General features: G+C 35.0%; 1 protein-coding gene across 7 annotated transcripts in view; it reads right to left on the reverse strand.

Moving 5' to 3' along the window:
• GPD2 (glycerol-3-phosphate dehydrogenase 2) overlaps window positions 1-15,416 on the reverse strand; it is a 123,908-nt gene that overhangs the window by 58,115 nt on the left and 50,377 nt on the right. For all 7 annotated transcript variants that reach the window (XM_016150100.2, XM_016150103.2, XM_016150102.2 and 4 more), the window contains 3 exons: window positions 7,452-7,576; window positions 6,047-6,144; window positions 4,886-5,049 (listed from right to left, as the gene is read on the reverse strand). In XM_016150100.2, the coding sequence (XP_016005586.1) occupies window positions 4,886-5,049; window positions 6,047-6,144; window positions 7,452-7,576 (387 nt within the window). The remainder of the gene's footprint in view (window positions 1-4,885; window positions 5,050-6,046; window positions 6,145-7,451; window positions 7,577-15,416) is intronic.

Here is a 15,416-nt window from a genome sequence, read left to right on the forward strand (position 1 = left end):
ACCTTACCGACCTTACAAGAACTACAATAAGAAGCCTCAAGCCAAACTTACACAATGGCACTGCTATTTTGTTTGTAAATCCACACCAATCAGTTATTTATTCAACCTATTTCTATTACTCTGAAGAAATTAATGTGTCTGTCAGATTTAAAGCAGATAACATCCAATTAATTCGACAATGGTGTTTGCAAATAATGTAAATGAGCATTAAAGGCACCACCTTTAGATGTGACTTATGTTCCAGGAACTCAATGGAAAAACAGAAAGGAAAAATTACCTTTGTGTTATTGGGTAATTGATTTTTTTTTTAAGCTTTCAAAGTAGATAAAATCAACACCTTAAATGACTTATCTTTAACCCAGGTTTTCTTTTATTAAAGTGTACAATTGCAGGTGCATGCCTAGAGGAGTAATAGTTTGTTCCTAACAAAAGAGTCTGGATGCCACAATACGCCTTTTGCCAGAGGCATCGTTCCCCAAAGCACACAGCTAACTGCATCTCCTGCTGTACCTGTAACCATTTAATTGTATAAGTCAGCCTAGTCAAGCATCTCCAGCTCATGACTGTGAGACATGAAATTCATTGTCATTATTGTCCCTGTCATTTTGGATCATTATATCCTGCTGCAGAATTTTCCTCACTTCAGTGCATTTTTACCTCCAGGAGTCAGGGATTATAGCTGAGGTTGGGGTGGGGGCAGGACCATGAACTACATTTACCTCAGGGGAGCCAGAGATTAAATTGGCTTTGCTCTCTATCACGAGCTGAATTCATCTATTTGTATGCTGTGAGTTCTAGGCTGGAATAAAAATGAATATTCTAGTCAAACCTGGGCTTTAATTCCCCCTTTGAAATATAGATATAACCAACTTTTATTTACATTAGGAAAGCTAATGTAATTCCTTGTAGGTCGCTACTTTCATATGTGCATAAGGGATACTTACGGGCATCATCAGGTATGAGATAACAGACATCTCCCTCTGAATTCCTAACTCTCTGAAGGAAAAATTTAAAGCTGTAATTTTGTTCTCCAGTTTTATCTTAGAGAAGCTTAATAGGGGCATTTAATGGTTTTAAATATTTAATAATGTTTAATTATATCTCATTTTCTGTGCACTGGATTGGATGACTGGAGTCCAACTAGAAAGGCATCAAAAATCTAATGTGGGAATAGGAAGACAGAAGTAAAGTTGACAGAGGAAGTCAAAATAAGGTCCTGAGTAAACTGATTTCCACTCCACAGCTGGTCCACATAATCTCAAAGCCTGATAGGTCACCCAAGCCTGTCATGCCTTAAAAACTTCTTGCTGACTTGGAAGATCTGGACCATATTTTACCTGGTAAATCTCCTTATCAGTGGTAATGGCCATGGCCAGGGGTCAGCTGATGGCTCTCTGGTGGGAGATTGGTAAGAGATGGCAAGGAACAACTAGGAAACACTAGGATGTGTCTCAGTCAGAAAAGCAGTGAGTTGACTGTGTATTCTCCCTAACAGAATATAAGAAGAAAATACAATCTGATATGCCACTTCCTATCTCCACTTTCATTTCATATGGATTTTACTGAGAAATCTGACATTTACTTTGTCTGCAATGAAAAAAATATAGTTATTCCTCATTATGTGTTTTTTTTTTTTCAGCAGCTAACAACCAAATGTGGCAACGGGTCAGATCTATGCTGAGCATAGACTAGCCACTATTATTACTATATTTAAAAGAATGTAGAATTTATTTTATTGCTTTAATGGACTTTTGTGGAGGAATAGATTTTGCCTTAATTGTATGCAATGTCCATTACTATTTATTTAGGATGAACTATTCTTACGAGTAATTAAGAAAAAATTTTGACCTTTGTATCTTTTGTACTTCAGAGGGAACATCTTACATCTCAATGTTGAAATAACCTTAAAGATTGTCTCAGCCACTGGTCCAAACGAATTACAATGGTTAATAGTCTGTCTCTGACTATATTTTCATATCATTTCATCAGTGCTAAAGTAACTCCATAAATGTATTACCAGCAATAGTTTTCAGTTGACAAAACTACTTGTAGCATTTTTAAGTTCTTTTAATCACTTACAGAACTTTTTAAATTAAGATCCTCCCAAGGTAGGAGTTACAAAAATTGTTATTTCTGTTCATTCTTAAATGGTTAATTTTACGTTATAGTAATTGCATCTCAGAAAATTATTCTTTAAGTAAAAAAAAAACACACACACACAAAGGTTATTTTAAGAAGCCCAAATGCATTTTGAAATCATTTGGGTGACTGTTATTTGTGAAGAAGAATATTTGTGTCTTGTTTAAAAAAGGTTTGTCTTATAAATTACAACGTATAGACCTTGGTTACAACGGTAAATGTTCATGAAGTTATTTTTTCCTGACATACTTTGGTAACAGAATGACATTATTTTTGGTCAAGGTGTAAGGCATTTCTTCCTCTCTCTGAGCACACATTTACTGCACTTAATTCCTTCACCTATATGCTCCTTTATACCTTATTTCCATATTGATATTTAATTTGCTTATCACACCACCAGGTAAAACAAGTTGCCCTACCTGCAAATACAGTTGTGAAACCACATAACTAAACTTGGTTTCATATTCTTGTTTGCCTTACCTCAAGCATGACATAGTTGGGCCTGTATTGTTTGCAAAGAAGGAAAAAGAGAATTTATTTATTTTAAGTAACTAGAATACAATTATTTTTACCCTTTCTATTCAAGACTTAAACTTTTAAAATAAATTTTCATATATCAGGGTGAAATGGATTAAGAAATACAAATTATCAGTTATAAAAATAGTCACAGGGATGTAAAGTACAAGATAGGGAATGTAGTCAATAATACTGTAATAACTATGTGTGGTGTCAGATGAGTACTAGACTTATCAGAGTGATCACTTCATAGGGAGTATAAATGTCCAATCATTACGTAATATATCTGAAATGAACATAATATTGTTTGTTAACTGTAATTAAAAAACAAATCTAAAATAAATAAATATTAAAATGTTTATTTTTAAAAAGTCAACTATCAATTTGAAGTTATTTTAAATAATCTTTACATTTTTAAAATAATTTTGGCTAAACTCATAATTTTGCAACCTGCAACAAGTTATATAAGCCAATCCAGATTTGAGAAATTCTTCTTCCTCTTGATTTTAATATGATGTTTCTTTTGCATATGTGACATAGCTTTCCTTTGGTTTTTCTAAGTAGAAGCAGTAAAAATCTATAATTCGTAACAATATCACACCAATGTAAGACAGGACACCACAAATTCAGATATGACATCCACTAATAATCCTTTTAAGGAGATTCAGATATGCAGAAGCTAAAAAAAAAAAAAAAAAAAAAAGAAGGCACACAATAAAATGACCAAGAGTTTGAGAAGGCTTGTGCAAGAGGGACTAGTAAAAAGAGGCTAAGAGCACAACACTGCCATGTCAGGATGCGTAGGATGCCATTTGCAGAATGCCTTCTTACTCCTGGACCAAACCCTCTTCAGTATAATTGTCCAATAAGCAACAATAGATTAGCATTAAGGATATGATGCTGAGAAAGCAAATTTAGAATCACAGTTAAGGTTGTCCTTTAACATGTAGGTTCAACCAAAGGCACCAAAAATGTAGGTAAGCGCCCCCTGCCATGGTGTTGAGACACTGGCAGGCACCATAAACTGGGAATTTTCTAGCTTTTAATGTTTGTCTAAGATCCTAACCTTTTCCTAACATTATTGCTCCTAGGACATTGTCTTGAATATGTCCCCCTTGCCCCCTCTGCACATACACATTTTATATTCATGCCCGAAAGCCTGACAGACAGCTAAATTGATTCTGAAACCTAACACTGAAAAGAAAAAAAGAAAAAAGAAAAAAAAGGAGGGAGTATCCGTGAGGATGTATCATAATATGAAGGACAATTATCTGTTTCCTGAAAACTCCCCAAAATAAACATTTCTTCATGCTAAGAGTTTAGATATCTAACATGAAATACAAAAGATCAAACGATGGAGATTAATAGAATTCACTGAGCTACCGCACCTACGCTGTCCTTTGTGTCACAAAATTTCTGACTTTTTGAACGTGTAAAATTATCTATGTCTAGCTATTTCTCTACAAATGAACATCCTTGGACTATTTTCTAATTCTATACACCCTTTAAAACTGTAGTAAAATTTCGCAAATGGCCTTTCATATTTAGTTTTGTATTGTGGTCCATCTGAAGATATATTTAAGTGGTTAGCTCCTTCAAATAAAAGTGTACAAATTATACGGCTCACACACGCACAAATAATAAACATGATCACATGACAAATAGATACTAGATAATGTCACTATTGGAAAATATCTAACAATGAAATAAGCAATAAAAACTAACGGTCTGGTTTAACAAATGCAACGTTCATCTACCTTCATCATAGATTACATGTTCAAGAATTGTGTCCTATGCAAAATACAAACATGTCAATTTCAGCCTGGGGGCATTTTTCTCTAGGTTTATAACCCCTTGAAAATGGAGGTTTCATTTAGAAAACCTAACAGATTCTCAGTTGCTTTCAACATCATAATATATTCATAAGGCAAGTGTTCACTGGCAAACAAATTAAATGGTATGAAGGTGGGATCTAAATTCATAATGATGGAAAACAGACCAAACCAACCATGAGATACAAGGTAGAAATCAAAAAAGAAAAGGAATATACAAAAATAAATGATATTAAAAGCAAAAGAGTATGCAGTTTTCTAGCTAGTATTCAGAGAAAATATTGAGTGCGTCTATACGTGTGTTTGCATTAAAATTAAGAATGTAAAACCATGTCATTAAGAATATATGGTAAGGGTCACAAGTGAGAGAAAAGTAAAAAAAAGAAAAAGTCACATACCATCATAGTAGACAATTGCTCCTACCAGTTTGTCCTTCTGGAGCATTGGGAAATGTTCAAGGGCTCTCGATTTGCTGAGGACATAACTGCTTTTCAGACAATTACTTCCTGCTACCAGATCATACAGCTTGATTCCCACCCAGTAGTAAGGTAACTGCCACCACCTGCAGCATAAATAAGGAGAAAGGTTTCTTTAGAAACAGAAACAGAGTACAACATTACAGAACGTTACTTTAAATTGTAAGATACTTTTCATTTAAGAAAAGCAAAGTATGTCTAGAAGCATATATAGTGCAAAAGAAACAGGAGAAAAGCCATGACTGTTTCTGACACCAGCCTAGCTGAACTCAATCAGTAAATGAATTGGTGAGACTTTAAATGAATCACTTCTAAGGCAGTGATTCTTGACGTGGCTGCATATTAGAATTCTCTGGGGAGCATCAAAAATAAATACAGATACCTGGGCTTCATGTGTCTAGAGGTTGATATAACTAGGCTAGGATGAGAACCTGAATGACTCTAATGGACCCTCAGAGTAGAGAATCACCAGCTTAAGATGTTCTAAGCAACCTATGACAAAATACAGACATAAATTATAAAATCTGTTTCTAGGCCCCAACAATATGCATGCGGCTAATAGAGTTATGTAATCCACTTTTTCATAGTATCTATATTCCAATTTAAGGCAACTTCATGGGTGTTCTGACAACATTAGGAAAACTGGGTTTTATAATATATAATCTGACACCTCCAAACAAAATTTCAGTTTTGATTCACTTGGAAATTTAAAATGACCCCAAATGGTTTAGGTTTGGAGTTGGTACATGTTAGGTTCAAACGACTCTCTTAAGTTTCCCAATGCAAATGCAACTGCTCCTCTATATACTGTCAAAAACTGGAGTAAGAGATACTAATTAAAAATACAGGACACAACTTCCTTTGCCTTCAAGATGTAGCACTTAGAGGCAGATCGGTAGAGAGTTATTTAGGAAAAGCTACACTTTGAAATACAACAGAGGAAAATATTTAAAAGGGGTTAAAGATTAGGAGCAATTAAAACTACATTAAGAAATACACATCGAAGGAGTACTTCCATTAAAACTGTGTTGTTCTATTGACCTCAGAAAAACAAATGTATATAGATGATATCAAAATGCTTACTTATAAATTGGAAGCATTATAGGCAACGGAGCTGATAAATGGGGAGCAATTTCTAGTAGGTTGGCACGCTCGTGAAGGGCTTCTTTCACCATCCTATACTAAAAAGCAAAACAGAGAAAATTAGTTTGGCAGTAACAGATCATAATATTTTCAAATGGCAAATAGACACCCTGCCAACTGATTGATACACAGAAACCTCTCTACCTCTGAGCGAGGATAGCTCCCTCCTAATCAAATTTCTAATAATACATCATGCTGTCAACCTGAAAGATTTTTTAGAACCTTAACTGTATTTGCATAGAAGAAAAAACATGCTGTCATAGTTCCCAGGTGTAAGATATTTTCCTGACTTGAGTTACAAGATTATTCTAACAATTTATCTTGCATTCTCTGTATTGTCTCTTTTCTCAGTTCCCTATATTTTCCCGTGTAAGAGATAACAGATTGTTCTATTCATGCTAAATGTTTTCTTCTTGTCTCCACTACCAGGCAGAGATAATACTTAGAAGTTGCACAGTATTTTATAGATTATTATTAAAAATAAATAAATAAGCTTCTCTCATAACTCCTTTGGTCCTCATTATGCCTCTGAAGAACCAGCATTACTAGTATAATACTAATTTTGCCAATGAGAAAATTGAGGTTCATACAAATTGAATAAGGAAGCTGGAACACATCACAAGTCATCTGATTCTAAATCCTATGCTCTTTTCCTTTGAGCCATCATGATGTCAAAGAGACACCTAAGAAAAGAGGACAGATTCACAACTGACAATGTCAAGTTAGTGATGCCGTGTTTTTCATATACAAAAAGCAGATAGGGAGTTCAGTTGATTTTTTTACCCCTTCGGGAAATGTCATTTTCCACACTGCCTTGGCAGTTTTCAAATGGTGGCAGACTGGACACAATAAAGTGTGACATAAGAAAAGCATGACTCAGATCATCTTTTCCTGAAGACTATGTCAGTGACAATATGAACGTATGATTGCAGTTGCAGTTAAGAGGATCAATTTAAAACTCCTTCGGTATTACAACACGGCTCCCCTGAAACTGCATGGAAGGTAGCAATTTGGTGGCTACTGGCAAACAAGAAAAAAATAAAAAAGGAATAAAAAAAAAACCAATCACAATTGTTAAAAAGCAACACATCTGAAAGTGATTTTGTAAATCTGCTACTTTGACATGCCTGTGTAGAAAAAGCCCCTGATCACCCATAAACATAATACTACAGGAAAGAACAGGCACACCTCTCCTGAAAGACATTCCATCAGAATACACTGAATAGGTATTTCCAACAGGAAGAAATGTTAAAAGCCATTAAAAAAAAAAAAAAAAAACCTGATTTAATTGGGTAGAAAAAAGCATAGTCGCAATTTTTGTTTAACAACCAGCATACACAATTACCTGCTCAATATCCAACTTCATGATAGCCTTCTGAAGATATCTCACACCACCATGGATCAATTTAGTGCTTCTGCTGCTGGTCCCTGATGAGAAATCATCTCTTTCTACAAGGGCTGTTTTTAGTCCTGTGTAACCAGAAAACCAAATTAACTTCTTAAATTACACAATTTGTATGTAATTCATTAAAGGCACTTCTCCAGGGTAGAGACAATCACAAGAAAAATTACTCTGAACATGGATAAATTTGTATTCAAAGTGCAGTACACTGTCTATATTATAATGAAGAGATTTTAGTCTCTTCCTGGGGGAAAAGTCAAACCAGAACTAGAAGCATATTAAACTGTGAATGGATCACAACTAGAAAATATTACAATACGATTTCATGGCAGTTAACATACTCTGGTGCTTGTAAAGTGTCCAAGGAGTGCCGGCACCCATCTTTACCCATGAGAGTTAACTCAGTGCTATTACGAAGCCTCTGGAACTCACATTCATCCTTCACTACAAGAGTCCAGACATGTTCCAGGCCCACATCTCAGATCTACCCTATGCGTCATCAATAAACCTGGACTAGCTGACTCCTGTTTCTGGAGTGGTGTTCTTGTGGGTATAGAATGGGAAAAGAGATCAAAGATATCAAAATAGTAGGAGAGAGAATTAACCTCTGATATTAAGGAGTTTGTGGTCTGATTTAAGACATCCTAGCACAATATTGTTGAATTACAAAGATAAATACAAGCCAGGACAAATTAACCCAGTACAGAGTATCCATGAGTAAAGAAAAGACAATATTTTTGGTAAAGGTGCCACTGAACAAAGATAAGTCTATTCTGGAAGTCATTCTACCCCAGTCCCTGCTTTCTTTGAGAATTGCAAAAAATATCTTAGGGATAAAATTGGTTTGGTTTGGTTTTCTTGCAGAGACTACAGGATTAGGTTGGGCCAACAGTACTAAAAGTCCTATACGTTAGTCAGAGATGAAATCTGAAACTTCAAAAGACTCAAAGTATATATCAACACCAAGCCATGAGGAATTTTCATGGCCTGGCATACTCTTGGGGGGTGAAAGAATGTCATAGAATCCAATTACAATGAGAATATGTAACTGGAGCAGTTTGGGTTCACAAGGCTCACATAATAGAACCTGTGCATGTATTCAATTCAGAGCCATTTATTACATTTAATACCAAAGGGTCGTTTTTATAACTTTTAACAGTTTAAATATCGTACCCAAATGTCATCGTAAAATCAGGCCAATTCCCTTGACTCAAAAGGACAAAATATTTAGAAGCCATGGAGAGAAAAGTAGAGAACTTTGATTCAAGGGCAAAAACTGCTAATGCTCTAACTAATGAGTAAAATAACACAGAAATTATAGGTATCATAGATTCAGATCATTATTTTTAAGCATTTATGCCAGAGAAAGATCCATAATTCTCAACTATGAAAATCCTATCACTGCTTAGTAAATTTAGCGCTAGATATGTATTTTTTAAAAAAAGAAAAAATATCAAGTTTGTACATATTTTTTAAAAGAATATTGAGAGCCTAAGTACCAGGCAAAGTGTTGATGTTGGAAATGAATTAGGCATAGACCAAGCAGTCAAGTAGCTCCCAGGCAAAAAAAAAAAAAAAGGCATGCAAAGTGCAACAAAGTTTTATAGGTGCTACATTTGAAAATACAGAGGACTCTTGTCTTACTCTGGGTTAGAAATTAAATCCAGAACATAAACCCAAAATTGTGTAGTCAAGATTACATTTATAATCTCTTAAGAATGCACTGTTTTGGTGAGCTCTATCACCTTTTCTTAGTAAGTCCAACACTGTGAGATCTTCCAGCTCTAAAATAGACCATTTTTCTTCAGTTGAAGATCAGATGAGGGAGTTGACTTTCAAATGATATTTAAGAGCCAGATTATTTAAAATACACCTCTCTTTCAACCTTGGAATCACAGTTATGATGGCATCGAGATGCCTGCACCATGAGAGGCAGGGACATAAGACTAAATGAGAACAAGCGGCCTCCGACCCAGCCCAAGGCTCCTTACCTGGGCCTGCCCAAAGGCTTCCTGCAGGCCATGGTAGAAGACATTTTAGTGCCCAGTAATCTCTACTTTCTAGTATATAAGCCCCTGCCCTGGTATGCTGGCTGGCCCTAGTGCCTTACTTATAACAAATGGAACACAGCAACAATGATGACATGTCGCTTCTGTGATTAGGTTACAAAAGATTCCGACTTCCTCTTCTCTTTCCCTATCTGCTTGCTCAGAAGAAGTAAGCTGTAATGTTGTGAGTCAAGGAACCAAGAGAAGCCCCAGTCAACAACAGGTCACAAGGAACTGAGGCCTTGGTCCAACAACCTGTGAGGAACTTAATCCTGCCAACGACCACATGGGTTGCTAGGAAGTGTTGCATTCTGTGGGAGACTCAGAGACAGAGGCCCCAGGCCAAGACACACCCAGACTGCTGACCTGCTGAAACTGTGTGGTAAGTGTTGCCGTTTTAAGCCACTAAATCTTGGGGTTAGTTTATCAATGCCACAATTCCCTGTATGAACAATAACTGCAGCCAAGGTAAGAATTTTTAGTTGTACCTAGGGAGGAAGTCTTCAAGAAAAGTTAAGTCTACAGAGGTGTAAGTATTCCAGATGGGTGGAGGGGAAGAAAGGAGTTATCACTGGCAAAGATGAGCTTAAGCAAGACAAAGGCAAATGCTTGAAATGGCTCAACTTCTTTAGGGGCTGCTTGTCACTCAGGGGCTGGAATGCAAAGTACAAGGAATGATGTGAAGGAGATCCAAAGGGAGGAATAGTAAAGGGCATATTGCAAAGGTTCCTTCATCCACATTGGGGCATTTGGACCTCATCCTGTGGGCCACTGTTCCTCAAAAGTTAAGAGCTGGATCTCAGTAAATGCCTCTGAGAAAATGACCATGGATCATGGATCAGTTTGAGAATCAAATGCTTCCTGAGAAAGTACAACATTTGGTATCACACTACATAAGCATGAACTTGAACACTGTACTCAGTTACAAGGTGTCTATTTGGAAGAACAAGGGTGTGCTTGTTGAGTTTTTTATCATTATTAAAAAAAAATAAAATTTAGAATTTTCTAGAGGTTCTCAGATATTGTTTTGAGAAACACTGTGCTGCCTGTCAAAGTGTTTTAAACTGGCAGATCAGATTAATGTTCTAGAAAGATTATTCTAATGTCAGGGATAGGGGTTAGGGCTGGAGGGGGAGAAGAGCTAGATACAGGAGACCACTTTAAGGGACCGGTGCCTTGCAAGGCAGAAGATAATAATTTTAAGGACTTGTGTTAACCGAATAATTTTTTTTTCTTTCCCAAACAGACAGTGTGAGGCAGGGAACTAGTCTCGGAATTATTAGTAAGCCATCTCAGGAGGATATTTCAGCATATTCAAGTGAGAGCTAACACTTTAAAGCTTCATAACTGCTTTTGCAAGTATTGGACATTTTAAAGTTATTCACATGTACGTATGTGAGAAGCCCTAGTGACTACCAGCAAAAGTTAAAAATGGGCTTCTCTATCAAATCAGGCTGTTTTTCTTGTCCCATTATTTCCAAAGTAATATCAACAAGCTACCCAACAGGATTTCGAGATCGAAATCCTTCCAGAGCAAAAAACGTAAAAATTTAGTCTCCAAAATTATAGTTAAGTTAATATATTAAAGCACTATGTAATCTAAAAGTATTACCAGAAGTTTTCAGAATGACACACACACACACACACACACACACACACACACACACACACACACAAATAGCTATTCTAGAAAAAAATATTTTAATTTTTTTAACTGTTGCTATATGCTTTATGCTTTGGATTTATTTTTTGTTGGACAGGAATGGTTTAAAATAACTGTTTCTCATTAATATATTCCTTACCTGATTAAGTGTTATCTAGTATGTTCCTTTCTGTTTCACCTTTCAGAAATCCAAACTTTTTTCTCCCCTCGAAAATGACTAATCTGAAATTAATGGCTTAGTTTTTGTACTTTAAGTAAGTATAAAGCAAGGAAGTAAAAAAAAAAAAAAAGTGTTTTATTTTTTTAAAAGAGACTGCAAACGGTATTTTGAAATGACATTTATTGCTAACATTTTGTGTTCTTAGGGAAAATAATTAAACTTGAAGGACATCAAAAATAATGTACCCAGGCTTCATGCAACCATTCCTGGCTGTGGATTTGAGGAGCTCAGAAAGATCTTCCCTCAGAGCAGAAAGAGTGACCTCCCTACACATCTGGCAATGCAGGGCAGGCCTCTCTGTGCATTTATAGTGATTCACTAAACCAGTCCAAATTTTATGAGGAATGTTTTTTGTTTTTCTTTTGTTTTTAGAAGTTACTTTTTATGGAAAGCAATACACTCTATCACTGCTGTGATGAATCAGAACATTTAAGAGTGGTATTATTGTTTTATATTTTTGTTTTTATTATTGATTGCTTTTAGTAGGTATTCTCAGGAATTTCATGGCAGTGGTGAAGTATTAATATTTGGCGTGAAATTACTCTGAAATTCTTAGGGGGAATAAAAATAGCATTAGTTATAGTAGAAGAATAAAGTCAAATCTGCTTTTCAATCATCTTTAGCCCATCTTTAAACAAGTTAAATTTATATCTTCTGGGTGGGCGAGGTGTGTGAACTAAATACAGCTCTTCACAGCTTTGCCTTTTCTGAGTGACCTGAGTGAGAATGTCGAGCTACCAAGTACTTCCAACTAACCCAAGTTGTGGATCAAAGCAGTTGGATGAATATAAAGTAATGATTATCATCTAAGGGGAAGAATGGTACGACATTTAACTTTCACAACATGAAATAGAACAGAAGTTTATTTTAATACCTTTTACTGATTATCCTATTATGCATGAAAACATGCTCAATATAATAAATGCAGAAAAGTAAAGAGAACAAAATAAAACTCTCCTGTAATCACACTGCTCAGAGAAAACCACAGTTGACATTTGGGGGCTTAAATACTCTCATATTCTATGCATGTATATAATCGCATATGTACATTTTTACAAAAATAGGATAGTATGATATAGACCATTTTTTTTAATTTAACATTTTTTTTTTGTAAACATCTTGCCATGTCAATAAATATTTTTCTATCATTTCATTTTTAATGTGTGGATATTATTGTGTTAAATATTTACAATGGTTTATTTATTCATTTTCTTATTTTTGAACATTTGGTTATTTCCTACCTTCGCTATGACAGAACTGCAAGATATTTTTGTTTAAACTGTCTGCATCTTTAATTATTTCATTAGAATAAATTTTCAGATGTGGCATTATTTAGATTTTTTTTTTGAATAGAAAGAGGAGAAAAACCATTATGAAATAACTATCAGAGGCACTAAGAAGATAACAACACACAAATCAAAAATTTAGATGCTCTGTACATTGGTACCACAGCATAAGTATTAAAGTCACATGTCCCATGAAGGAAAAATGGTGTTGTTTAAGAAAAGGGGAGTTTATCTTTCTTTAGAAAAGCTTTGGGCTCTAATCTTTAGATTTCAGAAAGCCATTGTCATTAATAAGAAAAAGGACTAACCTAAAGGCTGAATATTTTATATGAAGGATCAATTTCTCCTGTAAAGCTGCAAAGTAACCCTAGCTTTGATATAGAAGTGTATGATGTTGGATTGATTATTTAATACCTATTTCTATGACTATCTATGTTTATGTTAGGAAACAAATAAACCATTAATGGAGATACTATGTTAATTCAGAACATACCATTAACATATTTTGTGTTCCTAAAGAACCCACGGATTAGGGAGGCACGAAAATGTATTAAGTAGTAACATTAATTGTAATAATATAATTTTGAGTGAATAAGGGACTTGCTGTTATTGCTTTTACTTTTTACTTTTTTATTATCAAAATAGCCAACGTTCAAAGAGAGGAGGAATATCCAAACAATATAGAAGGATGAAAAGAGAACAATACATTGCTGGCTTCCTAGTTACAAAATCCAGAGGTACCCAGTGTTACCTATGAAAAATGTCCCATTATCTCACAAGAAACTTTCTAGGCTTATGAAAGTGTACAACCTATGTATTTTTTTTTTGCCTGAAACACAAATACAATTACAAACTCATTCTTCACAACTTATTTTTCCATTTATAATACATTTTAGTCATTTTGCTATAAATATAAATTCCTTGAATGTACTCAAGTTGTTAAATCAAGTACCAATTTTTTTTGCCATTATAAATATAGCTATAAATAAAATTTTGATCAATACAGCATTGTAGATTCAGCCTTGAACTCTTCTAAACAGAAAATTATATATAAATATAGATATGTAGAAATATCTATCTATCTATCTATCTATCTATCTATCTATCTATCTATCTTTTTAAAGGACATGGTTGAGTCAGAAATAAAAACTCCACAGATGAGAAATGTTGCAGAAACTCAGAGAAGAGTATTCAGGCCAACAACCTCTCTCTCTTGCTGGGCTCTAGGTCTAAAAATAGGCAAAGACAACCGAGATTTCAGTTCCTAAAGAGTCAGATGAATACAAGCCTCCCTGTAAGGAAAGGTAAAGGAGCCAGCCTAGCACTTGAATGCTGAGATTGCAGAAGGGTTTCACCTCTTGTGAAAAAAGCTTGAAAGTCTTCTCTTGACTACTGTCTGAGGCTGCGACTAGCTGCTGGGACATGCCCCGGGGACAGGAAGGCAGACACAGCCTAGAGAGCAGCACCTGAGCCAAGGCACCACCAGCTGGTTTAGCTGTTTGTCTGCAGGATGGCTAATATCAACACAGCAGAACCCTTGATTTGGTTCTGGGAAAAAGTCTCAGATGGGACTGGATGGTAGCCGAAACTATATCTATAGAGCTGAAGATATGGAAACAGAACATGATACAAAACTGACTTAATACACAGGAAGATTAAAGAAGAAGCAAAGAGAAAAAAATGGAAGGTAAAAAATACAAAATAAATGCATAGGAAATCAAATAAATGGAAATGAATTAAATTTACCTATTAAAAGATGGATTCAATCTATGTGGTATAAAAAAAACCCAGGTATATGCCATTTAATATGGAGGCACTAAAATATATAGAAAAGTTGAAAATAATTATGACACAAATTCCACTTAATGTTATGAATATTTTCCAAACTTCACATATGTTATATTTGTGCCATAGATAAATTTTAATTTTTATGAAATCAAATTTAGCAGGAACTTCCAAACGGAAAATGGCTTTATTAGTGCCATGCTTAAAAACCCCTTTCATACTCCTTTTTTTTTTTAATTCACGATACTTTCTTCTAATAACTTTATGGTGTTTTGTTAAATCCTCACTCTACATAGAATACGATAAACAATATACATATATGTGTGTGTATATATGTGTGTATTTGGGGAAGTGAATACTCCAACACCACTTATTAAATAAGCAATAATGACATTCGAAACACTGTCTTATACTGCATTCTAAACTTTATGTATTTAGATCTATTTCTAGAAACTTACTTTTGTTTCACTTATCCCTCTACTCATTTAGCAAAATTAATCTAGTTAATCTCATAGGCTTATCTTTCCAGATAAACTTTAGTATAGTTTCTTAAGTGTCCCCCCACCTCCTGCCAAAGACAATCACTATATTAAACTTACATTAAATTTCCAGATTGATTTTAGTGGAAACTTGCAATCTGGTCTAATCTGCAGTGTCCAACAAACAGCAAACTTTCATCTGCTACAATTCTACTGATCTGAAATAGGATTTTCTCTTCCTTCCTTTGTGGGACCGGGTGGTGGTCAAAGTGATGAGAGGGGTGGAGACCTATGATTCAGAATGCACTATCTTCCATGGCTGTTCCTTTTCTCTATTTTTTCTGCAATACACATACCTTCTCCCTTTTACTTATAAAGAAGAGTGTTATTATCATCCTTCATTTGTGTCTGAGAAAACTGAGACTCT

Source organism: Rousettus aegyptiacus, unplaced genomic scaffold (assembly GCF_014176215.1).
Source record: "Rousettus aegyptiacus isolate mRouAeg1 unplaced genomic scaffold, mRouAeg1.p scaffold_m13_p_2, whole genome shotgun sequence".
NCBI lineage: Eukaryota > Metazoa > Chordata > Mammalia > Chiroptera > Pteropodidae > Rousettus > Rousettus aegyptiacus.